The sequence below is a fragment of the Berghia stephanieae genome, chromosome 1 (genome assembly GCF_034508935.2).
Source record: "Berghia stephanieae isolate SIO BIC M18660-M18661 chromosome 1, UCSD_Bste_1.3, whole genome shotgun sequence".
Classification (NCBI taxonomy): domain Eukaryota; kingdom Metazoa; phylum Mollusca; class Gastropoda; order Nudibranchia; family Aeolidiidae; genus Berghia; species Berghia stephanieae.
In genome coordinates, this window is record NC_088360.1 from 100520208 (window position 1) to 100548038 (window position 27831).

Below are 27831 nucleotides of genomic sequence, written 5' to 3' on the forward strand. Positions count from 1 at the left end.
CTTGCTCAAGACCACTCAGCGGCGGGTGATCGAACTCGGTACCTTTCGGGTGCCAACCAAAGACCGTACCGCTGCCCCTGATGATGATGATGATGATGATGATGATGATGATGATGATGATGATGATGATGATGATGATGATGGGAACTAACAAAGAATACACAGGCATCTAAAATTGAAACATTCCATATTCAAAGCTAATGTTTTACTTTTAAAATTGAGCTTTACAATATCCACCAAATGTGATCAAAGCGCTTTGTAAAGGGGTCCCTGGTCAACAGCAACATTTAATATGTAGGACGGGACATGCCGCCTGTTAGGCGATATTACAATTTTTCAGACAAAGACAACGCTGTTAACGGCCAGGTACTCATTTTACACCTGAGTACGGTGAGAGAATGTGAGTAAAGAGCCTTGTCCAAAGACTCAACTATGCACCGAGCGCGAGGCTCGAACCCAGGACTTTCCGATCCGAACGCGGGTGTCATACCACTAGACCATTATAATGCACTAGACCCATGGCCGACTAGAGTACTATAGGTACGTCATGACTAGACCACATAGCCGCACTACTATAGGAGTGTTCATTGATAGATGGATGCGTGTGTGTCATAGAAATAGCCTTAGTGTGTGTGTGTGTGTGTGTGTGTGTGTGTGTGTGTGTGTGTGATAGTCAAACTTGAGTAGGTTTAATGAAGACTTGTCACACACGCGTGATACACCTATACGAATTTCCCTGCCACCCAGACACACTAACATCTGACAAGGAGTGAGGGCTGTGGAAGAACCACAGACTACCGTGTGCAAACGTTGGCGATTGGTATCGGATGGCAAACTGTGATCGTTTGAATTTGAAATGATTCGAAACACTCGTTACCCCTCCGCTCGCTCGGATCCTGATCGTCTCAAGCTCGTCTCACGTGTCAAGATCGTCTCAAGCTCGTCTCAAGCTCACAACCGCCTGATCGTTTTAGTGACTCGATCGTTTTACTGACTCGCTCTTCCGGCATTGAGATCGGACACTGACTCGTTGACGCTGACTCGATCGTCGATCGGGTAAAAGCGATCAAATAACCCAACACTACTAGGTAGCTTACTTTCAATTTCAGTTTCAACAGTTCTTGTGATCGTGACTTGCAGGGTTGCCAGTTTGGCATTTTAAATGCCAGATTCCAAAAATCTGGCATTTTTGAAAACCGTTTGGCATTAGAAAAATCATTTGGCATTTGGCATTTTCATTTGGCATTTTCTTTTCTTGTATATTATACTTCAAATGACACCTTTCTAAACGCGTAAAAACAAATCTCTTCACATCGGAAAACTTTGCTATTAAAACTCACACCCTGAACTAGCCCTGCCTCCCTCAGATATTCACTCAAATTCAGCCCTCGACAAGTATCCTCGTAAGTTTTCTGGGAATCTCCTGCAAAACTCGTGTATATTTGCGTCATGGTCGCCTGTTAACTTTTAACTCTGTTCGTTAGGGTGGTCTGATTTTACAGCATCCAATGATTTCACTCCTTTACGTATTTACCTTTCATGTTAATGTATTTCTTTTCATTCTTAAAATCCAACCGTGGTGTAGTGGTTTAGCACTCCACTTAGTAGTCAGTAAGTAAAAAATTACCCCAACAGGAAATTTAGTATAATTCAAAAAAAAAAAAAGAAAAAAAAAGAAGATAAAACACGCAAGCCACCAGGATATGATAGTAAATTGTCTATCAAAAGTGAGTAGTTTTCTTAGTGGGGGTGGGAGTCAACAGACTTTGGCATTTTTTTGAGTGTTTTGGCATTTTTTGAGTCTTCCCCTGGCATTTTGTTGAAAAATAATCTGGCAACCCTCGTGACTTGCAGTGCAATATCTTTCTGGATAGGCTGCGTTCTGGATAATATATAGCTAGACCATCCATAATAAAGGTATAAATTGTATCTTGGACTTATTTGGTCTTTTTTCGGCTATACAAATTTAAATTAAAAGAAGCATTTAAATTTTTTAAAAAAGGAGGCAGATTTTTAACGGAGTGACGAGTACCATGCTTGCGGTTGACAGACAGGTCCATCAGTATCAGCAGAGTGAAGAAAAGTGTGAATTTTCTTCCAATTGAAATTGAAATGCCCTTAGGGCGGGACACCATTGAATTGAAGGGAAGGGAATCGTTTAAACACTTTAGAAATACTAAAAATACATCCCCAGTATTCTTGTTTTTTTATAATGTTCTATCTAGTAGGGGGTTTGGGGGGTGGGGAACTTTAATTAAAAAAAAAAGTCTCCCCCCTCCCATACCCCCTATACTCATACTGGGGATGTGTAGGAGCTTTCGGAAAGCCTCCCATAATATTGATAATAGCCAGTTGGTTTTCTTTACGCAAAAATGAATAAAGATCCTTTTAATTTTATTAATTTTAAGGCTAGACTTAGACGTTTAACGCCTAATGACTAATCGTTTAACGCCTAATGACTAATGGCAATGGAAATCACTATTTGCAGATCTATCTAGATACTCGAAATAAGCACTCCGATATATCAATCTCTGTTTGGCATTGTGGACATGGCAGTGAATGCAGTTTTTTAAAATTATATTAATTGTCTATGGATGAGTATGACATTATCATGTTCATCGTAGAGGGCTGGTCGCCCGTTGATGGTCTAGGGATTGGTCCCCACCAACTTGTGGAGGTCGAAAGGCTGGCTTCATCAATGGGAAATCGGTACTGTATTTCAGATCCTGCAGGAGACTTGTCAAATTGGCTTTTAAAGCTGTCTATGCTTTGCGCTATAACTTTTTTGAGGCAGGCTATTCCACGTCTCAACAATTCGCTGACTAAAGAAATTTTTTCGGATTTTTAAACGGCAATTTTGTTTGGCAAGTTTATTATAACAATTTCCTCTTGTTTTGTCCTTGTTAAATGTGAGGTAATCTTCTTTGTTTACTTTGTAGAGACCGTTGGTCAATTTATAAGTTTCAATTAGATCTCCTCTTAGTCTTCTGTACATGATGAGGCTAGGGAGGTCTAATGCTCTGAGTTCTTCATAACTGAGGTTTGAGATTTCGGGAACAAGTTTTGTGGCTCGGCGTTGGACATTTTCAATAGTAAAGCATCTGATTTATTGATGGGAGACCATACACAGTTTCCATATTCCAAGTGTGATCATAATAGACTTTTAAAAAGAGTGGTTAATATAATAATAATATTATATGGGTTAGTCTATATAGTCGAAAGATCTTCTGACAAGTCCCAGGATTCTATATGCTTTGTTAAGTCTTTTCACAGTGCTGACTAAAATTCAATTTTGGGTCCACATATACACCAGGGCTGTTTTTTTTTTTCTGAAAAAAAAAAATTCTTTTTGAATGTCATTATAATAATAGCAATGGCCGTGTCATTGTTATTATTAATTTGTTTTCCAATCAGTTTGGATTCCACTCACAATTTTATTTTCATTTGAATGACTTGGTAATTTGTAGAAGCAATGTGCACATATTTGCAGATCTGACAACCAGATGCAATTTATATCATGTGCATGATTTAACATTGTTGTATTGTACAATATTTTCATAATTGTATCGTTTAAGAGCTAATAATAGACTTTAACAAGCTCTTGGTCACTTTTATGCGTAAGTAACATTTTTCAAGTTATATTATTCAACATTTATTGTTAATTTGACAATTTTCGGAACATATCGCTGACGTGTTATTGAATATCTATAAATAAGTGTCATAGTCTTTCTAAATTAGATGTCGATTGTCAGGCAAAAGCCAAGTAGTGTGTCTTTGTACAGACTTTTGACTTAAATAAAGGACTCCAAATGCTATTTTACAATACTCCATACATGGTTTTAAGATAAGTCCCTTTTAAGTCCCTTTCTGAACCTGTAGTTGGCAGAACAGTTATATTGTTGTCATATATATGCATAATAAAAGGAGAATTAATGGTTGGGCTTACCATGTGAGTCTCAGTTTGTATGATTAGCACTGAATATCATTAATGAAACTATTTTGTTGATCTTTAGATGAGAGCATTGTCTGGCCAGTTCATCAAAGCCTAAATTTCATAGAATCAAAAAGAAAACCAATCATATCTATACCAAAACAAATATTTATTGATAGTCTTGAACAAAAACCAGACTTTTGAGAAAACTTGAAGCAATCTCTAAAAAATAATTGCACTGACAAAAAAAGTTCTAACCTTACAAAAGCTTGAATGACAGTTAAAGATATTCACAACTTTTAAAGCGGGCAACAAATTTCTGAAAACTCATATATATATGACAAAGCTAATTAAGAATGGAAGGAAAGCTTTGTTCAGGGCTTTATTACTGACCTGTAAACACAAAATGGATTTTATTTCCGTTTAAAATTTGTCTTATCGGGAACTCTCACACTTCTTGAAAGCATTGGGCTCTTGTCTATTTATAGCCTAAAAATTTAAAGGTATCAATATGTTTTTCTTTCCCCTTTTTACCCCCTAATTTTTTTTATTTTTGAGAGGAGGAGTCACAAATGTCAAAGCAATAAAGTGTGTGTTTTTTGTTATATACAGGTGAAGGACCATTCAATTAGGTAATTCTTCAATATGACCATGGCTATGGCATTGAGATTTGGAATGTAATCAAGTATAATCACTTTAAGCATCAACACTATGTCTGGATCACATCTGTCATGGAATGATGCACATTTTTGTGGTCTGAGATCTCAAACAAATGTGTACAGTTTATCAAAAACGCTCTCCAAAAGTGGTCAAACTAAACTGCTTGCAGCATCTATTGATGGACACGTGGCTTCTGTGAAATTTGAATTCCAGTCTTCCTCATCTGGTAAAGCTCTAGTGCCGGTTTCCCACGGTGATGCTGTTTTTGACTCAGCTCTTGGTGCCAACAGCCCCGACTCTGAAGGTCAGATTACCATTCGATACCTAAATATATATCACCAGTTATATTATATGCTTGCAGCAACGCTCTGAAAGTTTGCTTTAATATACATTATAGCCTGTGTTTGACAGCTTAGGGGACAAATGTGTATGAAAGGCACTCAGCAGTCAGTATACTTTTTTGTTTGTTTTTGTTTGCTTAAGAGCTACTAGTTTAATTCAATATCCATTACTTACTATTCATATGATATAGCATTGGCTTATTGGACAAAATGCATTTCATAAGATTTAGATTAGACCACAATGTCCTATCACGAGGAGCCTGGAAATATTTCCTTCATTGTTATATTATGAATAATTGAAATAACGTCTTTTTGACATCAGTCTACCACCCTGCCAATTGACCTATACTGGGTATTAGTATTAGATACTGGCAGCAAACATTACCGACTTTTCACACACATAACCCCACCCCCCTCCTCCCCCAAATTCTTTACAGGAGAAACTGAAGTTGCATCAATAGATGTAATCAGTAATTGGAACCACCAAGGGAAAAGTGTTTTAGCTGTCACACACTTACAGGTTTGGATTCAATGTACTAAAGTTCATGGCTAAAAAATTAAGCATTCATTTTTTGCAATTTGTAAACTTGCTAAATAACTGCCTCTTAAAAAAAACTAAATTGAGCTTTTGTTTAGTGCAATATCCACTCAACATGTTTCATCCCCTTTACAAGGGATCTCAAGCCAGCAATAATACTTAAAATTAAAATGTACGAGACATGGTGCCTTTAGTGACATTACAAAAAATTTTTTGACAGAGACTATTCTGATACAGGCCTGGTTCTCAATTTACACTCAAGTATTGTGAGAGTATGTATGTAAAGGGCCTTTTCCTAGGAATCAAGTTTGCACTGCACAGAGTGGTCCTACGGTGAATGTTATACCGAAAGACCACAAAGCTGCACTTTTATCTTTCTGTCTCTGTTCCATTTAGATATTTCAATACAAGGGATTTGGGTTAATCAATGACAAGGAATAAAAATGTTGTCACAGTTTTACTAAATGGGATAGAAATATATATTTGATTTCAATGTTGGCAATTTTCCATATACTTACGGAATTCAGTATGTTATGAACCTCAGTATATTTTCCAATCACCTGCTAAGCAGAAAAAAAGTAAGTACGAAAACTAATTTTACTCGAGTCCAATGCTCAGAAAGGGGTTGGTCAATGTTTTTGTGTAAAAGTTCAGTAAATTTTTGCCTCCTGAATTGGCAATCCTGATATAGGATTTCCTTCAATTAATAATATTACTTGATTCTTTCCTTTAAAAAATCCAGCTGGGACACTTTGACGAGGATAAAGCACCCAAGTCTTTCATGAACATTTATCAATTACCTGAGGGGGATGAAAACAGCAGTGATCTTAAAATATCTAGTAAGGAAATAGTTTTATCACTATTACAATCTGTTTCATAAGATCTCACTGTCAGTATTGTCCAAAGTAGTCTTTTAGAAGGACTTCTTTGAAAGAAAAAAAGTAGTCCTCTGAAGTGATGACCATGCCCAAGGAACTAGTGAACACAGAAAGACAAGACTTGCTCTTTCATTTATTAATATAGATTGGAATGAGAGATAAAAATCCTGATAGAGCATATATGGTTGAGTTTTTGCATGCAAGCTGGTGCTTCATTGATTGAGCCAAGAGACATCTAATTCAATAAATGTGAATTATGGTCAAGTTTGCATTGGACTATGTGTTCTTCTTTATGCTCTTGTGGCATGACACACATCTTTGGAAATGTAGGCCCCTGTTTCGAGTCTGCTGACGAGGGGTGCAAAGTTTTGTCACAGGAAAGGCACATGACTCGCCTTATTGGATGAGCATCTCTTAATATTTTTTTTGGGGTGGGGGGGGGTATTCGGATGTCAATTGCAAAATTCTAAAAGACATTTTTTGAAAAAAACATATATATATATATTTTTTTTCTTTATTTCTCATGCAGGGTCATTGTTACAAAAATTGAGTTTGGAGTTTACACCTTTCAAGTTGACACACCAAATGTAAGATATTGCTTATCATATTTATTGACTATAACATTCTATAATGAGAAGAGGGATAAAAATAATGGAATAAAGAATGGTCTGACATTTCTCCCAATTTCATTATTAAAAAGATGGCAGTGATTTCCATCAACCCGTTTCTCCAGTACTGTCCCTGTCCCAGATTTTTGATTGCCGAAAAAGGTTTTTTAGATTATATTCATATGGCCAATCTTACTCATTTGTCTTCACGATTACTTTTTATTAAACCATGAATAGTATTCTTTAACTCCTACCTTTGGAAATTCGAGCAAATTTGATCCTGGTAGCAAAAGTTTACAATTCAAAACTTAAGGCATTCAAGATTACTTTTATTATACCCCTCAATGGCCTTGTCCATGTTATTATCAAAACTTACTCTGCTTATCACATGGGTGGGTGGAATTTAAAAGTTGAACTCCATGAGTTGGCCTTAAAAGAATTATCATTCTGGTCATGATGACTTTATGCATCAAAATATTTTTCTAGTAAAACTGGATTGGTGTGGGGTATGACTATTTCCCTGATCTCCTATGTTTTTTAGGAAGGATAATATTATATGCCTCATACATTTTTTGTTATTATCATATAGTAAAGTAGAGGAATGTTGAGGTTATCATGGACAGACAAGTATACGTACGAGGAAGTGTTGGCGAAGGTGAGAAAAGGAAGAATATTGATAGATACCATCAGAAAGAGGCAGTTACAGTTTCTGGGGCATGCGTGGAGAAGAGATGGAATAGAAAAGTTGGTAACATCTGGGATGATCGGAGGAAAGAGAGCTAGAGAATTACATATTTAAATAACCTAAGAATGGCCGAAATTGATTTAAAAAGCAATGCAAACTTCATGCTCACTGCAGAGGATCGTGATACGTGGAGACAGCTGGCTGACACCATGCTCAAGAGTACAAGCCACGGTGGATGATGAAAAGAGGGGTTTTCCCATAACTAAATGGGTTTGGTAATTCTTACATGTAATAACAATGGGAAACAATACACTTCATATGGCCATCTTGATCTAATCCATACCATTGCAGCTACAATACTGGAAATAGACCGAACTATTGGATATCTAAATCACACCATTTACTGCAGTACAATTGTTGTTTCCAATATTACAAAGGGATCAATTAAGCATCCTGACAATTCTTTCAATCTGAAAAAAAAAATAATTAAATCTTGTGAGTGGTGTGACCCATTAGACTAATGATTAGTATACACGTTTTTACTTGAATTTTTTTTCATCATCGAAAGTATTGTTTAAAAAATATTTTTAGGTTTATTATTTTATTTTACAGATTATCGATTGGGGATGGAGATCATGAAACCTTTCTTTTGCTCAGTGGAAGCGACCACAAAGTCCACACCTACCAACCTGTATGTTTTAAATGTAACTATTGGTGCACAATGATAATGAGCCAGTTTTCATATTTGTAATTTGTGGTTAAGTATTTACAAAAGTAATTTGTTTTAAAATTGACTCAGAGAAAAATTTAAGGAAAAGATCATTCTACGATTGAATATTTTACTTACTTTTTATTTATGTATCATTTTGATCATGATAAATGGAAGGAAATGATTTTAATCAAATTTATTGTATTTTTTACTATTTTAATATAGACTGCAGGATACAACGGTTTCCAAGAGGTCGACACATCCAAATACTTCCCAGAATTTGTAGGCATAGATGACTGGTGAGTACTGTAAGATTATTTTTGTGTTGATATACTGGATGGGGTAGGGGGAGGAGGGGGGGGGGGGTCCTGATAGCTTAATTGGAAGAGCATTTGCACTATAAAGGGACCAGTACCGGTATCAGGTGCAGTCGAGATTTCTTCCGATCGCCTGTCCTCCCGAGCAGTGATTGGAGAGCTGGGTCTGGTATATATGAATGATGGAAAGTACTTTGCATAGACTGGTGTCCTGTCCAAAAGGTTACTTACTTAACTAAGATAGTATTTAGCAGTGTCACTTTCATCTCCATATCGCATAAAATAAGTCAAACCGGACTGTGATCTGTCCATTTTAGTATATTTGAATACTGCATATTTGCTGCTACTGCCTCCAACAAATAATTAATTTCCACAACGCAGTTAAAGAAGACAGCAGTTTTTTGTTTTTTAATTCTCTCTTTCTATCCTCTTATTAGTGTAACCCAGTTCAGAATTGAACAATTGGATGAGATATATAGGCTGACTTCTTACGGCACCCAAAATGGATTAGTGCGTCTTTGTCTTGTCAATGGGGACAGCAAAGGTAAACTAATTATATCTTGTTTATACTTGTTTTTTTATTTTTTTAGCTTTGAGGAGGTCATTTGCATTTTTTTTCTCAAATTTTATTACCTATATGTTACCCACTGTCTCGAAGCGATATTACGCCGGAGTAAATTTTTTAGGTGAAAATTGACTTTAGAACTAAAGTTATGAGACTTGGATCTAAGTTTATCTGTTTTATTGATGGGAATGAATATTGAGGGCATTCTATTCTAATTGTGTAAGTGCGAAATATGTGATTTTGAGGGGAGAAAAAACAACAAAAAAGAAACAGTGCAGCTTCTGCAATAAAACTTAATGTTAATGTTTAGATTACATGACTATTCCAGTCAAATAACAGACCTGTTAGTCTTTGTTAGAACAAAGTAAATACTGTTACAGCGAATACAATATTGTTATTTTTTATTTATATTTTTGAATTAATGAGTTATTGAAGGCTTTAGATATGCAATACTATTAACATGATATCCTCTCATTTGACAGAAATTCTGGACTCCTGGACATCAGAGATGGACAGTCCTATTACCAGCCTTCAATTCTTCCACCAACATACAAACGTCCCATGTCCAGAGTTCCTTAAAACACAAGGTGTGTAAAATCTGAAAAGTTGTATTTGATAGTGTTCCATTAAAATATTTATAAGATGAATTGGCTTTCCTTTACTAGATTTTATCTCATGGCTATGAAATATAAGTAAAAAATATTTGTAATTTAAAACAGTTTAACTAAACATATTTTCCCCCCTCTTTTGTTTTTAGAAAATGACATTCAATCCAATGAAGGAGAGGAGGAGGCATGGAACCTTCTGGTGACTTCCGCTGTCGATTCAGCCACTGTTTTCTAGTAGGTTTTCTTTTATGAGTTCTGCTGTTACAAATGGATTTTCTAGAATCTGACACTGAAAGGTGATCCTATTAAGAGTAATTGATTTGATATTTGTAATCCATCGTTTCAAACTGGTATTAAGATGCCAAAGTTAAATTGACCAGAAATGTTAAATTTATTTTTTTGGTCATTTTGTGAAACAATATTTATTGTCCTCAATAAAACATAAACTTAAACTATTTTAAAGCTTAAATATAGCACAATATCCACTAAACATGTTTAAACTTAGAGCGTTTTAAAATGAGTCCTCAGCCAACAGCAACACTCAACATGTAAGAGGAGAAATGACGCATGTGTTAGGCGACATTACCATTTTTTCCGGACAGCAACAATGCTAATAACGACCAGGTACTCATTTTACACAGAGGACAGTGAGAGAATGTCATTAAAGAGCCTTTCCAGGGACAACTATGCCCCGCTTAGGCTCAGAACTCAAACCCAATACCACTAGACCACATAGCCATTCAATCATTTTAATTATGACTATAAATTCAATTCTTAGCCTCATAACCACCCTGACATAAGATTGTTTTAAGGTGGTGGGTCACATTTCTTCAATTTTAGAAAAAAATTATGTTGCTTCAATCAAGCTCTATTTATAATAACTTTTATCAATTTTTTATTTATTAATTATTTTAAAAAAAAACTATTCTTGTTACTATCAGACATTCTAGATCTCCCAATTTTATTTGGAATTTCCTGATTTTTGTTTTAATTTCTGATTTTCCTACTTTCCAAATATTTTCTTGATTTTTGCTGATGTTGTGCTCTTCCAGAAAGATCATCATCATCATCATCATCATCATCATCATCATCATCATCATCATCATCATCATCATCACCATTGGCAAAATCATCACATCCATCATCTTCTTCATCATTATCACATCCTCATTCACACCCCAGATTTGCCTAAGAATAAATTTCAGTTTTAATGTTATTTTTAAAGAATTGATGAGTCTGTTCTTTATCATTCGTAGAATTTAAGACTTTTGTGAAGAGTATAATACAATCATTATAGCATTTCTGCCTTTTTTCTTATTTTAGTGATGTGGTAACCAACGGTCTTAGCAAGTGTCGCCTGCTTCCTGTCAGTAACTCACAAGATGTCATTTTATGTTCCTGTGTAATGGATGTGGATTTTGATGGCGAGAATGAAGTACTGATTGGAACTTATGGAAAGGTAAATATGTAAATATAACTCACTCTGGAAGGGAACGAAGGGTGTGTGTGATAAAATAGACTTAAGTCAGAATAATAAAACTAGTTAAATAGCTGTTTTGTTTTGTGTGTGTGTGTGGGGGGGGGGGGTTGGTTTATTTGGTTTTTGTTGTTGTTTCTTTTTAGGTAAAACTGGTTGAACGCTATAGAAACTGGGATAAACCCCAGTCCACGGGCCTTTTGACTCTGAAGGAAAGGAAAACATTTTTTTGATAGAGAATGATACAAAAGTTTATTTTTATATTTTTCCAGGTATTGTTAGTGTACAAGCTGATATATGAGAAGCCTCAGGTTTTTTCCTCCACCCCGTTCCAGTCTCCAATGCCTGTGCCCATTCGTTCGGACACCCCCATTCTATCAACTGATGCGGCTGACCTGAAGCCTTGGAATCCTGCTGTTGGGAGAAGGTACTCGTCGGAATGCCAGGTAAAGAGAATATTTTCAATATAGAAGTATCTGATCCAACGGGTCGTGTGGAAGGGGGTAATTAAATTTTTTAAATGTTATCCTTTGTGCGGCTATGTGGTCTAGTGGTATGACACTCGCTTTCGGATCGGAAGGTCCTGGGTTCGAGCCTCGTGCTCGGCGCATAGTTGAGTCCTTGGAAAAGGCTCTTTACTCACATTCTCTCACCGTACTCAGGTGTAAAATGAGTACCTGCTGTTAACAGCGTTGTCTTTGTCCGAAAAATTGTAATATTGCCTAACAGGCGTCATGTCCCGTCCTACATGTTAAATGTTGCTGACCAGGGACCCCTTGTAAAAGCGCTTTGAGCACATTTAGTGGATATTGCGCTATATAAAGCTCATTTTAATGTTCCATTTTGATTAGAGGCAAATATGTCATGCCTTTTAATACTCTGTAAATTTCCTCCTTTTTCCTGATTTTTGGGAAGCTTTCCTCCTTTTAAAAAGAATTTCCCTGTGCCAGCGATGAGTTTGAAAATTGGAAATAGTAATTGTTTCTCTCATAGGAGTCAAATAACTTGAGTACAGGTCACATACTGATGGACTTGGTTGTTAAGTCATGAACTAGAGGGTTGTTTTTTGTTTACCTCCCATGGTGGGCAGGTAGGTTGTTCTTGCTGTATCTTCTATCACTTTATACTTGTTTTCTTTTTCAGGGTTGGGGTCATTTGACCTCCCGTTGTGGGCAAGGAGGTCACTCTTGCCATGCCTTGTTTCCTTCTATATCTATTTTGCTTTTCCAGGTTGTTCTATCTTTGTCTTGGAATGAGATTATTTGGTTTTGTTCTGGCTCTGTTTGGAGTTCTTGGATGAGTCAAATGTATAGTTTTCATTTTGGGAGATGATATTTTTATCCTTCTTCATCACCTGTATGTTGTGCACTGTAATTATTTATATGTTTTTTTTTTTTTTTTACTATGATAATTTGTAAGAATTTGAGTTTCTTCCTCTTGATGGGATCCTGTTCTTGTATCTGCATGAGACTCTAAGGTGATCTGAAACTAAGCACATTGAAAGTTTGCTCTTGGAGTCTTATTTTTACGTTAACATTTTATTTGGTTTAACACAGTTGCTATATATAAAGAAGCACCTGTGTACAGGACACCAACTGAGTATGGACCTATTTATCTTGAAGTCGACATTAGGGATACAGACAAGAGGGGTAGTATAATGCTATTGTATTTAACCCTCTCCTTATCAACTGTAGCACAAGCATCATTTCATTACGCTACAATCAACAATTTTCTCATTCTGATTTCATTTCTACATCACAACATTTTTAAAGGAAAACTTTATTATCGCTATAAAAGCCTGGCACTGTTGTTGTGGAGATAATTTTGCTGAACAATATTTTGTTAGAATGTTCTTGTTGCTTTTCTATTGTTGGTTGGGTGTGAAGTTTCAGGAAAATTCTGAAACTGGCTGGTAGAGAAATTTATAAAAAGGAGTATGTACTTTTACATTAAACAAGGTTGATTATGCCATTACAAGACGTTTCAATGCATTTATTGTTTTATATTCACAACTGTGATAACATATTTCAATCATCATACCAGGACAAGGATGTCCGCCGTAGACACAAAACAGTAGCTGTTGCCTCCAGCAATGACTGTGAGGCTTCGTTGTTACTGGACAGACACGACAAGCACCAATCTGAGGAATTTTGCCTTCCAGATGGAACTTCACAACAGGCTCTCATGTTGAGACTGGTCAGGTTAGTTTACAACTATCTATAAATGTAAAGAAGGTTGTGCAAGATGGTCAATTTTGTATCATGTAAGACAAGGGGTCTCAACATGTAGAATAAGACATGATGCCTGTAAGGTGATAATATTATTTTAGACAAATCTATTAACTGCCAGGTGATCATTTTACACTTGAGTATAATAAGAGAAGGTTATACAGTAGAGAATCTCTAATGCAGTGATAACAAACCAACAGTTTCCACCAATACTCTTTTAGTTGTAGAGACCTGTTATTCATACAGATTTAACTGGAATAAATACAGATTTTGAAATTTAAAAACTTGAGTTTTTATATAGCACAATATCCACTAAACATGCTGAAAGCATTTTACAAGAGGTCCCCTCAAATAATAGTAATAATAATAATGATAATAATAAATGGCATTTATATAGCGCTTTACCCCATTGTCACAGGCTCTTAGCGCTTTACAGTGATATAAAACAAAACATATTATGGTAAGACAAGTGTTGATGGAAAAGTGATATGAATTCAATTTAACAACAAAATATGATAATAATATTGCAACTTATGACGTAAAGAGATAAAACTTTAAGCGAGATTTAAAGTTGTCAACGAATCCGAGCATCTCACATGATAATACATAATACAGAGTTTTTGTTAGGTGCATGCCTTTGGCAGGTCTGCTTCCTTAAATTCCCATTTTACGAAATGCTGGGTATATAAATAATGACATGCATGTTTATTATCTACCCAGATCTCAAGAGAACCTAGCCTGTCCATCCCCTCGGTCCATCCAGTTTGACACACCAGATCATTTGCTGACCCCTGACCTTACAATTCCATCCTTTGCTGCCTTGTCACCTGGATTTGACTATCCTTGTTATAAGTAAGTCATTTTTGTAGAACTATAAATAATTCTCACCAAGACTCTTCAAATATGTATTGATTAAAATGACCCTCATATTGTCAAAAACTCTCAAACCTGGGACTTCATTGTTTATTTTTTATTTATTTTTTCCTGGGTGGGGTTCCTGACCTTCCAAAGTGGGCACAGGGAGGTACATATTATGTGTCTTCAATCCCCCTATATCTGTTTTCCAACTTGCATTCTGTCTTTGTCTTAGAATGAGATTACTTGGTTTTGTCCTGGCCCTGGCCAGATACCCTGGTTGAGAGGGAAACAGTCAAATGTATAGTTAGTTTTGGAGATGATATTTTTTTCCCTTAAAAATCATTTCTCTGTTATGCACTGTATTATGTTTTGTTTACATATTATAAATGATTTGTAAACATTTGATTGTATCTCTCTTAGTAGGGACCTGTGCTTGTGTCTGGATTAGACTTTTAGATGATCTCAACTTAGTACTTTGATAGTGTGCTCTTGGAATCTACATCTGTTTCCTATTTAAACCAATTCCCTTTTGTCTTACCTTTTCTTGGGTGCTCTGAATGTAATTCTAAAACTTTTGACTATCCCATTTTCTTCTTTTTTACTGGAACTAATATGACCTCAATGTGTTGCAAGCACTGTAACAACCTTAAAAACAAACAATATTGATTTTTTCAGATTACTCTGGACCCGTCGCTTCTGCAATCCAGTCATGGGTTTGTCTTGTGATGATGTGACTGGAGATGGAATGCAGGATATGGTAGTACTCACTCTCAAGGGCTTGCATGTGTTACAGGTGAATACTGAACATAGTTCAATATAAATGAATTGTTGCATCGACAGTAAAGTAATCCTTCAGAGTCATAAGGCCCATGTAGCCGGATTTTATCCCAGTTTCTATAGCGTGAAACGGACAATATTAATTGCTTGCTATCCTTTGGATAGGCTGCTAGTCTATCGCAAAGTGGTTTTTGTCAGATCTAACAGATCAAGCTACCCAATCACTGCTGAGTGGACAGGGGGGTAAGAAAAAATCTTTTCTCCACCCGGGATTGATCTCTGTCCCTTTGCGTGTGAAGCTAGTGCTCTATCATCTGAGAGATTGGCACCCCCGCATTGACAGTAAAACTCAATTTAATTGTATAAGTTATATGAGGAAGTGGAAAAACTTTTTAGTTTCAGTCTGACCATTACACTTAATTATGACTATTAGTTTCCCAGTTGTGTAACCTTAAAGGGTGTATATTATTTCTTAATGAATATTCACCCTTTCCTTTTTACTTCCGGGTAAGCTAAATAATCCATCAACATCGTTTCAATTTATTTGAGGAAGGGAGGGAGGGGGGGGGGGGGGGGGGGGAGGAGAAAGAATAAAATGAGCTTTTTCGATTTTGAGAAAATCAGCTCTAACTCATACTATTTATGTTGAAATCAAATAGAGAGAGATGGGTGTGAGAGGGGGGGGGGGGGGGGGGGGGAGGAGGAGGAGGAGAAAGAATAAAATGAGCTTTTTCGATTTGAGAAAATCAGCTCTAACTCATACTATTTGTGTTGAAATCAAATCGAGAGAGATGGGGGTGAGAGGGGGGGGGGGGGGGGGGGGGGGCGGGCTTGTGTGAGAGAGAAGAGAGAGATCAGTTTTCTTGCTTTTTAAAAAGTTACATCTTAAATTTTTGAAGTTTAGTTTAGTTTATGAATGCATAGAAATACATTTCTCTCTCTCCTTCCATTACCACCCCAAGCCTTGATACAAATACTTAAAATTCCATAACTCTATCCACAGCCTGATGTACAAGAGGTTTCCACCATCATTCTCAATCGACTTCAAAAGTTGTGCAACTCGGAAACGGAGACAGAATCCTTGAACCAAAAGTCTGGTGTGGAAGAAAATTAACCACAATGTTTTCTGGTTGAATGAGACGTATGCATAATATAATATGGAAACGAATCAAGTCTAGGTCACATAGCCCTAACAGAACTGCCAAGTGCCATGTAACTTCCGTGGCAGCCACAGAAATACTGTTCTTGCCATGGAGTAATGGAAAATGGCCTAAAAAGCCATGGAATTGGTGCTAGTCTATTTCATTATCATCCTCTATGGTCAATCAATACACATTTTATGCGTCTGATTAGTCCCATCAAAGTGTATGCAGTTGATATCAGATAATGTCATATTTTAGGAGGGTCAATTACTGATGCAGTATTATATACATGGGGTCAGTGACCTAAGATATTGGTAGTATTATTGTGTATTGTGGGGTCAATGACCAAGATATCGGTAGTATTATTGTGTACTGTGGGGTCAGTGACCAAGATATTGGTAGTATTATTGTGTACTGTGGGGTCAATGACCAAGATATTTGTAGCATTATTGTATACTGTCGACTACTCTCCATATTTAACTAATGTGTGTTTGTGTGTATGTGTGTGCCACCTTGGCTGTGTGAGGGAGGGGCTGTCAAGGCTAAATCTATCCATTCAGTACTTTGCTCTGAGACTGCCAGGGCCTGTGTCCTCTATCATTATTTGACCCCCTTTTTAGTCTCTAATCAATCTGTAAATTTTTACACATTTTTTTAACTGTATCATTTGAGTACTTTTGGATGCACATTGTGCAATTACCACATAAACCGCCTATAGCTACAACTGTCATATATGAGGAAATTGGTAAGAAAATGATGGGTTTAAGTGTTTTACAGGGTGTCCAGGGAAGTCGGAAAGTCGGAAATTGGTCGGAAATTTCATACTTGGTAGGAAATGTCGGAAATAATGAGATCGAGGGTGAAATTTTCCTCAAAATGAGAAAAATTAGAAATTTTTCACCTAAAATGCGATACTAAAAATGTACGAAGGACGACGGCTGGGCACAAAGTAATTATTTGGATTTGCTGTGCCGACTACTTCCGATACTCGTAATCGATACAATTAATTCACTATAGAGCAGTAAAGTTAGGTGCCCCAAACGTAAACAAAGGTCGAGAAGCACGTGGCAAACCACATGTTCCTGTCTTGACAGCTCACGTTCCAATGTAAATAATAGAAAAAAAAATAACCTTTAAAATTTGGCTGTTAGGTGGCAAAAGAAACACATATTCATAAATACTCGATCATGCATCAAATAATGTCTAGATATGGATATTTTTATGGAACAAAAGGTAAAATTTTCTAAAATTTATCAAAAGTTACAGTCTATCTATTTTTAGACCAGAGCAAATTATTGCGCTGGTGTGAACAAAACGAGAATTATTCGGAGCCTGATTTTCATAATAATTTAGCCTTATATTATTATTTCTGCAACTGTTAGATTTTATGTAGACATATTTTCAATACTGAAAGTGTATTGCCTACAACTCAAACTACAAAATTGGGAGACCTATATTGTGCGTAAATTATTCCGGTCCCTAACGGAAATCACTAGCAACTTGTTATTGTTTACGTTTGGGGCACCTAACTTTACTGCTCTATTAATTGTCACTTCAATATAGAGTATCGATGTTAGCTTGGATATTTTCTACTATTTAATAATAGTTTGCCCAACCTCGCCCAAGCCTATTTGTCTTCTGTTTAAAATGTGGAGTGCATTCCTGGCTGGTTCTTTCAATCGTTTTCAGCATCTTTGAAGATTAGACTATAGTCTGATTGTCATTTAGGCTCCTATTCTCGATTGAGTTTTTGTGTGGAATTTAATTGAGATATTTTGTGACATTTAATTTATTTTTTCAAATTAATTGGCAATATTAGTTGTGTCAGTGATATGTATAGTATAGTTTAGGTCAGATTTTAAATTATCTTTATAATCATAGACTTAGATTCTTAGACTTAGAGATTAGATAAGTATCTCTAGATAGATCTACAATTCTGTTGCCTGGATTCTGGACCACGTGTGTCTCAAAAGTGACTTAATTTTAACCAAGTGTGTGATTCATAGACTTCAACAATGGGGAAGTGTAAATTTAATCCTGATTGGCTTAAAGATTCTAAGTATGCTGACTGGTTAGTGTCTGTTAAGGCGGATAGCAACAAATTTTCATGCTGTCTTTGCAATCAAGTATTTGTGATAGGACAGTCTGGTATTAAAGCTCTAGACAGCCATATGGCATCTAACAAACATAAAAAAAACCATCTAAGTAAAAGTGGATCAAAATCCATTCTCTCTTACACGTCCGCACCAGCTATTCCTTCATCTACACCCCACTCAAACTCCTCTCTGCAATCCACGCTAACTAAAAAAGTAGTTGATAACGACGTGCTTGCCTCTGAAATTTTATGGACCATTCATATAATTTCGTCACACAATAGTGCTCGCAGCTCAGATGACATTGGATGCTTATTTACAAAAATGTTTCCAGACTCCGAAATTGCCAAGAAATTTAAATGCTCCAGAACAAAACTTGGTTATTTGTCTGCCTATGGTATTGCCCCAGCAATTAAAAACAGTATCATGTCACATATTAAAAATGCTGAGAAATTTGTTATTATGTTTGATGAAAGTCTCAATCAGGATCTCCAAAAAAAACAACTGGACGTGCATCTACGCTTTCTTGATGTTAATGGGCAAGTTCAATCAAAATACATTGACTCTTACTTTTTGGGCCACGCAACTGCATCAGACATACTTCAACAGCTGTCCATTGTTATCGACGAACTTGGCTGTCATAAACTTGTCCAATTGTCCATGGATGGCCCCAATGTAAATTGGAAAGTTTTTAAGGATCTCTCTGCATCTCTTCAAGAGAAAGCTGCACACACTCTGTTGAATATAGGATCATGTGGTCTCCATACACTGCATAATAGTTTTAAGGATGGTGTATCTGAATCAGGCTGGGACTTATCAAATTATCTCAAATCTTTATATTATCTTTTCCATGATTCTCCAGCCAGACGTGAAGATTTCATCTCTACCAGTGATTCGTATATTCTCCCTCTAAAATTTTGTGGTCACAGGTGGCTAGAAAATGTTCCAGCAGCTGAGAGAGCCATTGCATTATTTCCTTCTGTTTCTAGGTACCTTGCTACTGTTAAAAAAAGGAAAGAGTGTGAGCCTTCATGTAAAAGTTTTAAGGTTGTGTCTGAACAATTAGGTGACAAGCTTCTATTAGCAAAACTACATAGCTTTGTATTTGTTTCAAACATTTTGAGACCATTTCTAGTCAAGTTTCAAAGTGAGGAACCCTTGGTGCCCTTCTTGTGTAAAGAACTGTTCATCATCGTGAAGCGACTCTACAGTCTGATACTTAAACCAGATTTTCTGATTTCCTTGGTGTCTCCATCAGACCTACCTCTGCCAAAGGACATTGATGCTTCTCAGTATAAGCCTCACAGGAAAATTGATGTTGGGTACCAGGCTGAACAAATTCTTTTGAAAGAGAAGGAAAGTAAACATGTCTCTGACCTTCGCCTTATGGAGTTCAAGATGGCTTTTCAGAAATTGGTGAAGGCATGCATCACAAAAATGATTAAGAAGAGCCCACTAAAATACCCATTTGCTGTCGACCTATCTTGTTTTGACCCCTGCACAATATCCTCAGATGGATTTAAAGCTAGAGAGATGTTCAGGAGAACTGTTCACCACATGCAGCAATGTGGCTGGGTAGATGCTAGGGATGTTGATGATGCTGTGTACCAGTTCACTACACTGGAGGATAATGTCAAGGCCAATCCATATTTATCAACAGAGAGGCTAGATGAGTACTATCACCAACATGGAGGATTGCATGGTCTACCAGAGTTAAGAAAAATTTTGAATATCGTTCTCATTTTGAGTCATGGGAATTCACAAGTGGAGAGAGGCTTCTCCATAAATAAGGAAGTTACCGTTGAAAACCTTATGGAGGAGACTTTAGTTGCAAGGAGAATAATTTGTCAACACGTTCAAGGCAAAACGGTGGCTGATATTTCTATTACCAAGGACATGCTCACTTCATGTAGCAGAGCATGGCATCGATATTCAGAGGCTTTGGCAGCAAAGAAAAGAGCTGTCCAAGATTCAGAGGAATCAAAGAAAAGAAAGAGAGAGATGGATGAGATAGAGGAGTTGAAGAGTAAGAAAAGAAGGCTGGAACTAGACATTGACCTGCTACTGAGGAGGGCGGATGATCTCAACGAAAAGGCTGAAACTGCTGGTCCAAAGGCAGCACATGACTTAATAGTCCAGAGCAATGCCCTGAGACGTGATTCCAAGGGAAAAAAAGAAGCCTTGTCTGTTCTTTCTTCTCAAATAAGTGAGAAAGAGGAGCACTTCAAAACTCTTTAGGGTGGATGAAAGTGACTTGTATATATTGTAAATATTTGGTATTATTTTTGTTCTGTTTTAGTGTACATAGTTATTTTTACAATATTTGATTAACGATAGAGCATTGTATATATATATATATATATATATATATATATATATATATATATATATATATATATATAATATATATATATTAGTCGCTAGTGGCCATTCTTCTGTGGAAGTCAACATATGCTAGACCCCAAGCTTTAATAACAGTAACAGATGTGGATACACATACAGGTATAGTGGTAGTGCCTTTTTATATACTTTATTTGTTGTGTAAGGCCTATTTTTAGTAGGATTTACTTTTTTAAGCGTATAGAACACTGTGCGGATGGCAAGAATTGATAAAATACCTGGTAGGAAATTTCACCACTTGGTAGGAAATTTTAAGGCTAGATTTCCCTGGACACCCTGTTTTAATAATATGCTAATGTGGTTTTAAATTATATGTATGAGTTCATTAATATTTGTCTCAATGAATTTGTCTGTAGGTGTAAATAGACTTTTATAGGCCACCGAAGTGCCACTGGAATGAATGTCAATTGTCCACCAAACATATTTTGGCAAGTTGGCAGCTCTGCCCTAATGAAAAATTCCAGTGTTTTGTGATTAAGTGATGGGGTAAAGTCGGATAACTTCGCCGTTTTTTTCAATGTCTCACTTTTAAAATTTTTTTATTTGTTTGTTTTTTTCTTTTAAAATTTTTTTTTTCTTTGCATTTTGCACAGATCGAAAATCTATGAGCTGATTTGGCCAAATTTCTTTTGCTTCCTCAATTGTGCTTTCTCTTGCCTCTTTTTCTTATAACTATGGGTTTGGTTATCATTCTTGCACTCGTCTGTAAATTCACTTTTATCATCGTTTTGTCTCATCTGATGGTTGATATCTCAGCGGTTCAGCAACTGGTGAAATATATGCGGAGAAGGAAAGAAAAATAGCAAGTGGAGAGCGCAGAAGTCAGCCTCCGTGACAACATCGATGATGAAATCTCTCTGTCGTCAGGTTCTGACTACGAGCCAAGTGAGGATGAAATCCATTCCTCTGACGCTGAGTGGTCAGGTGGCGATGCTGACGTGCTTCAAGTCAGAGAGAAAGACGATGAGAGTGGCAGAGATGATGACTATGATGTACCCCTCATTAACTTGAAAAGGTCGAGAGCCGATGTCAATGTTGCTCCGTCAGATCAGCCATGTTCTTCTTTCTCTCCAATTACAACAGATCAGCAATCAATGTTTGTCCCTACAGTAGGATTATCAATCAGTGAAGCTTCGGAACAGCCAGTTGTTTGAGAGCATGAAGATGATTTGGAGCCGGTATCAATCTCGTCTGACATTAATATTGCGTTTTCTGTGGATGAATCGGATAGTATTACTTCTTCGAGAGGCAGAGGAAGAAAACGCTTGTCGGAAAGAAATAGGATGATGCAAAAGAAAAAAAAAGACCAGGGACTCTCATTCGTTGACAGGAATGGGGTCCAGAGAGATGCAAAAGCAAAAAGACTGGGGTGTGGTATGACCTGCAGCAAAAAGTGCCACGATAAATTCAAGGAATGCGATCGAGAGGCGATATTCCATACCTTCTGGCAATTGGGAGACAGTACTGCTCAACGACTTTTTGTTGTGAAGTGCGCGGAAAGAAAATCCCCTGGGCGCACATACGTCAAGGGAACATCAAGGCGTCAGCAGACAATAGTTTATACATTTACCAAGGATATGTCAAAGATAAATGTATGCAAAAATTTCTTTTTAGATACCATGGCTGTCAAAGAGGACTTTGTATACTCTGCATTGAAATGCTTTACATGGGATTCAAAGGATGACGGAATTTCTGATAAAAGGGGAAAGCATGGCCACCAGAAGAAACTCCCTGTGAAGACAATGTCCTTCATCAAAAAACACATTAGCAGTTTTTCGCTGGTGGAATCGCATTATTGCTGGAAGAATAGTACAAGGATGTACGTAACAGAAAATTTGTCACTTCAGGAAATGTACCGTTTGTATTGTCAAGAGTCTGAGAAGTGTGGAGAGCAAAAAGCTTCCAATTCTGTCTACAAATGAGTGTTCTACAAGGATTTCAACTTGACATTTTACAAACCAAAAAAAGATCAATGCGATCTTTGTCTTTCCAACAGAAACAATCCGTCTTCCATCAATGAAAAAGTCATGCATGTCATCTTACTCAAAAACAATTGGCTAGAGATATTAAAGAAGCTTTCAAAGCCAAGGCAATATAAGACACATCCATTTGTTCAGCCTGCTTTGACCTGCAGAAGGTACTTGAATGCCCTCACGGGGAAGCATCTTCCTTTTATTATTCCAGGAAGATGGCCGTGTATAATCTCACGATTTTCGAGATGGACTCGGCAGATGCCTTTTGTTACATATGGCCGGAGCACATTGCCAAAAGAGGAGCGAATGAAATCAGTAGTTGTGTTTTCAAATTTTTATGTGAAAAAGCTAAAGAAGGTAAAAAGATAGTTTATACTTTTTCAGATAACTGTGGTGGACAGAATAGAAACTGAGGCATTGTGTCTATGTTTTGGTATACCATTCAAACTACAAATATTGAAGAAATCACTCACACCTATCTGGAGAAGGGTCATACTCAAAATGAGAATGACTCTGTGCACTCAGTCGTAGAAAGGAGTGCTCGACACGCAACAATATTTACACCAGACCAATGGTTTGGTTTAGTGATGAATGCTTGAAAGAACAAACAAATACAATTTTAGGGAAATAGCCCAAGGTGATTTCAAGGATTTCATGGGGATGGCGTCAAGAATAAAAAAATTCAAAATTGATGATGAGGGACAAACTGTATTGGACAAAATTAAGACAGATTTCAGTGAAGTCATCCCCAAATATTTTGAATTTCAAATACGATTTGAGCAAAGACCATTGGTGCTGTCACGTGAGGTGGCGACAAGGATGGTAGAAGCTTTAGAGATGGAGAAACTTGGGTAGGTGTCGATGTTGTTGGGCCGTCCTTTGTTGAACTGTATGATGCAGAGGCCGGTGGATTTATTGATCGTTGTGCTTCTGCTGGCACAAATATGGAATCCAGAATTTGTGCTTTGTCCAGGGGATAAATTCCAGTTGCTGAGAAAGATGTCTGGAGCAATGACTCCCTTGTCATAACCTCCTCCCGAGTTTTCCTCAAAAGGTGAGGCCAGGTTATTTTATTGATTGTCGTCATAGGATTGGCTGATAAGAATTCCGTGCAAATCTGCCTGTAAGCCCCTTTTAAGGATTTCAAGACTCCTTTGTCTAGTAGCTGTAGTACATGTCTCAATTGGGGTGGCAGAGCCAGAATCTCGATTCCCTCCTCTTCAGCCGTCTCCAACATTTCAACAAATTCGTGGCTGTGTATTTGAAGTTGAGATCCCTGTGCCGCAGTTGGTCAGAAAAACTAGTTTAAACCATTCCACACTGATCTCATCATTCATCCAACCACTTTTTTGATACCTCCATACCATTTTTTATGGAGCTTCGTTGGTTGCAAAAGACAGCAGGCATTTTTTGGTTTTTCCTTTTTCCACACAAAGGAGAGGCATTTCGTGTCCTGCAGCATTGATGCAAACGAGAGTCGTGACGCTATCTGTTGAAGAGCTGCAGCGAAAAATTACGTTGCGGGCCCCCTTCTCGGCCAAAACGTGTGACGAATCTGGGCAGAATTGGATGCCAGTCTCATCACAATTCCAAATCTGGGCCGGTTTATCCTTGAGGTCGAGTTTGTTCAAAATTTTCTACAGGTCTGCAAAATACGCGTCGACAACAGGTCGGGTCATCATTAATATTCTGGATATGGAAGTGTTTTCGGGCTTTCTTATGGTAAGGTCTGGATGCCTGAAGCCCTTTCCAGTAATCCTTGCCAGGCTTTCCGTCCTTGAATGAAGTTTTTAGGTTTAAGCGTTTTACCATGGTCTTGATCTTTAGGAAAAATTGCCGTTTCGTGATCGGAAACCCGGCTTTTGCTGCTGCAATCACCTTGTTGGCCATCATGTTTTCGACATCCTTTGGGAATACTCCTCCGACGGCGAGCCTTATTTTCTGTGAGAAGTCGCCAAGGACTGTCAGCTTAACCTGCAATGGTTCTCAATTTCGCACCCTTCATCTCGAAGTTGCTCTTGGTTGTTTGTAAATGTGCAGCTATAACCCACCTACCCTCCATGGAAATTCTATACATCCCTTTGCTGTCCGTAATGCTTTCTATGACCCTTACCTTTGAAGCCTCTTTCACGTAAATGCTAACACCTCCTTTGAGCCTTGTAGTGTCCTCTAGTTGGAACACTGTTTAGCCTGGGATCAGGAATAGAGAAGATTGCGCGCTTTAGTAAAGATGAGTCTCCTGTAGTAGGAGAATGCTCCTTTTTCTGTTTTGCTTTGGTGTTGTGACATGCATCACATTTTTATATTTCAGTGCTGAGGTGTGACCGCTCTGTTTGAGTGCCATTTCATAGACTTGTTTTATTTCATTGAATATGTCTTCATTTGAAGAGAGGTTGTTTAGTCGTTGTTCTATCATTGCAGGTATTCGTTTTATTATCATGGGTGGGTGGTTGGAGTGTTTGTGGATATATAATGGGACGCTTTTGGGTTTCTTATATGGTTTGTACGTGTCAGTTTTTTTTCTTTCCAGGCAACCACATTCCACAACACACATACACATGTATACAACACACACACATACACGCAATGAGAATACACTACATAACAGCACTCATCACCGCTAAATCAACAACACAACGGAAGTTGTTTGTTGAGGCAGGTGGTAGTTGATGGTCAAGGCAGGTGGTAGTTGATTGTTGAGGCAGGTGGCCTGGTGGTAGTTGATGGCTAAGGCAGGTGGTAGTAACTGAGGCAGTTAATGGGATGGTAGCAACTAAAGTTGTTGAAAGTAGAGGGGCTGTAGCAACTGATGCAGTTGAAAGATGAGGGGGTGTAGCAACTGCTATAGTTGAAAATGGAAAGAGGGTGGTAGCAACTGATGCAGTTGATGTGGAGGGGTAATAACAAAGTAACAGATGCAGTTCAAAGGGTGGTGTCAATAACAAAAATGATGCAGCTGATGTGGGGGTGGTACTAACAAAATAACTGATGTTGTTAATAGGAAGGTGGTAATAATAGAATAACTGATGCTGTTGATAGGAAGGTGGTAACAACAAAATAACTGATGCTGTTGATGAGGAGGTGGTAATAACAGAATAACTGATGCTGTTGGTGGGGAGGTGGTAATAACAAAATAACTGATGCTGTTGGTGGGGAGGTGGTAATAAAATAACTGATGCTGTTGGTGGGGAGGTGGTAATAACAAAATAACTGATGCTGTTGATGGGGAGGTGGTAATAACAAAATAACTGATGTTGTTGGTGGGGAGGTGGTAATAACTGATGCTGTTGATGGGGAGGTGGTAATAACAATATAAAAGAAGTTGTTGAATGAATGGTGTTGGTGGGAACTGAGAGGTTAAGGGGGAATTGATGCAAGAATAAGACAATCATTATAGGTTGGACAATTTTCTTTTCTTTGCAAGGGGTTGACTGCATTTAGTCGTATGATGATCTAATTGGCGTTTTTTTTTGCAGTCACAATCAGGGCTCTCTTAACAACAGCAGAAGCGGTGGTTGTTGATGATGATTTTTTAACTCTCTCCATGGCTTTCTGCTAGGGTTGGGCAAATCTGGGTCGAAATTTCAATTCCAGTGATTTCTATGGCTAAATAGTGTGTAGAATAGGAATCTGGAAATTTTTTTTTGAAAAAAATGATTCTTTAGGTTGGTTCAGAGCATTTTTTTGCAAAATGGCCGATTTTTTAGGCCAATTTTGATTTTTTTTTAGATAATGCCTTTAAAAGACGCTTTTTATGCTAAATGTAAAGAACAGGTGAAGCCAAACACAGAAAACAAAAAACAAAATTAAAATCGGTTCAAAATTTCAGTTTTTATTGACTCATCATATTTCCAAGATGGCCGCCGTTTTTAACAATTTCTTAAATAATTTTTTTCCCCTTAACCAAATGTACAAGTGTGACACATGTCTTAACCTGTTTTTGAAAGGAGAATACGATTCTGGTGACATAAAATAGAAAATGAGTGATTTGGGTCTTTAAAATGAGCAATTTCTGTCTTTTCTAAGAAAAAAGGGGAAAAGAATAGGGTCAAAGGTCAAGTCAAGGTCACCCATATTTCATCAGGATTGGGAAATGCCAGAAAATAAGCATGAAGATGAATGTACCGAAAATGATAAAGATGATGAAACTTACTCATCAAGTGAAGAGGAGGAGCAGCAGGAGGGGGGTGAGAGGGATCAGAATGAGAAAAAGAAGCGAAAGTGTAAGAAAGATCTTGCTTTCACTCTACCAAGTCGAAGAACAATAATGAGATACCTAGAAGATGCATCCTATATGAGTCTCAAGTATGTAGCTCAACAACTTTTGAACAATGAAGAATCTGTTATTACTGTGGGACTTGATGACACAACAAAGGCAGCTGGTCATAAAACATATGACATTAAAACAGACCATATAACCATGAAAGGTAATTGTCAACCCAAAAAAAACTCTCACAACTGGGTATATTGAAAATCTTAGTCATACTGGGGATGATGGAGCGGCTGCCTATAATCATAAGTTAAAGTGTCTTTCCATTTTAGCTGATTGTTCTGTGGAGGACTTAAAGAGCCATATAGATTTTTGGATGTCAGACAGAGGTTCTGATTTGGATGTTCTTTTGGAAAACTTAGGTGTGGATGATGAGAAAAGACTGAAATGCTGTGCTCATATAATTTTGTGTATAGACAATGCAATAGATAAGGTTTTCAAAAACACAGAGCAAATGGTAGGCATCCAAAAAATCCTGCAACTCTCTGCTGGTGAGGAGATTTTCAAATCACCTGGTTCTTCCATACACACGCTTGGGTTAATTGCCATTGCAAAATTGCTCTCTCCAAGTCACGCCTCACATACTGTCTCACTGTACAATGAATACAAGTTATGCTAGAATCTAATAAGATTGAACTTTCTAACACATTCAAAGGCTTTGTTAGTAACAGGTTTGGTCGTATTGCTGAACTTGCAAAGATTTTTATCAGCCACCATGACTACATTAAAGACTTTTTTGAGGCTGTCGTAGATGTTAACAGCAACAAGCTTGT

At 37.3% G+C, this 27831-nt stretch overlaps 2 protein-coding genes and 1 pseudogene across 3 annotated transcripts; 1 reads left to right on the plus strand and 2 right to left on the minus strand.

The window, feature by feature from the left end:
• Window positions 1–1067: 1067 nt before the first annotated feature.
• LOC144962543 (KICSTOR complex protein kaptin-like) lies at window positions 1068–20409 on the plus strand. Of its 2 annotated transcripts, XM_078895571.1 has the most exons (17): window positions 1068–1141; window positions 1855–1917; window positions 4544–4895; window positions 5370–5452; window positions 6213–6309; window positions 6878–6935; window positions 8254–8332; window positions 8576–8649; window positions 9105–9211; window positions 9715–9819; window positions 9990–10074; window positions 11164–11299; window positions 11590–11763; window positions 13361–13518; window positions 14266–14397; window positions 15079–15196; window positions 16184–20409. In XM_078895571.1, the coding sequence occupies exons 3-17, from the start codon at window positions 4643–4645 to the stop codon at window positions 16292–16294; spliced, it is 1770 nt and encodes a 589-aa protein (XP_078751697.1). In that variant the 5' UTR covers window positions 1068–1141; window positions 1855–1917; window positions 4544–4642; the 3' UTR covers window positions 16295–20409. The 2 variants fall into 2 exon arrangements, with proteins under 2 accessions (XP_078751697.1, XP_078751696.1); XM_078895570.1 differs by lacking the exon at window positions 1068–1141 and having other exon boundaries at window positions 1842–1917.
• Window positions 20410–23180: 2771 nt separating this feature from the next.
• LOC144962544 (uncharacterized) lies at window positions 23181–25554 on the minus strand. The gene has a single exon (XM_078895572.1). It carries the CDS (start codon window positions 24023–24025, stop codon window positions 23531–23533), a length of 495 nt encoding a protein of 164 aa, XP_078751698.1. The 5' UTR covers window positions 24026–25554; the 3' UTR covers window positions 23181–23530.
• LOC144960784 (uncharacterized) lies at window positions 24159–25204 on the minus strand (annotated as a pseudogene).
• Window positions 25555–27831: the final 2277 nt, after the last annotated feature.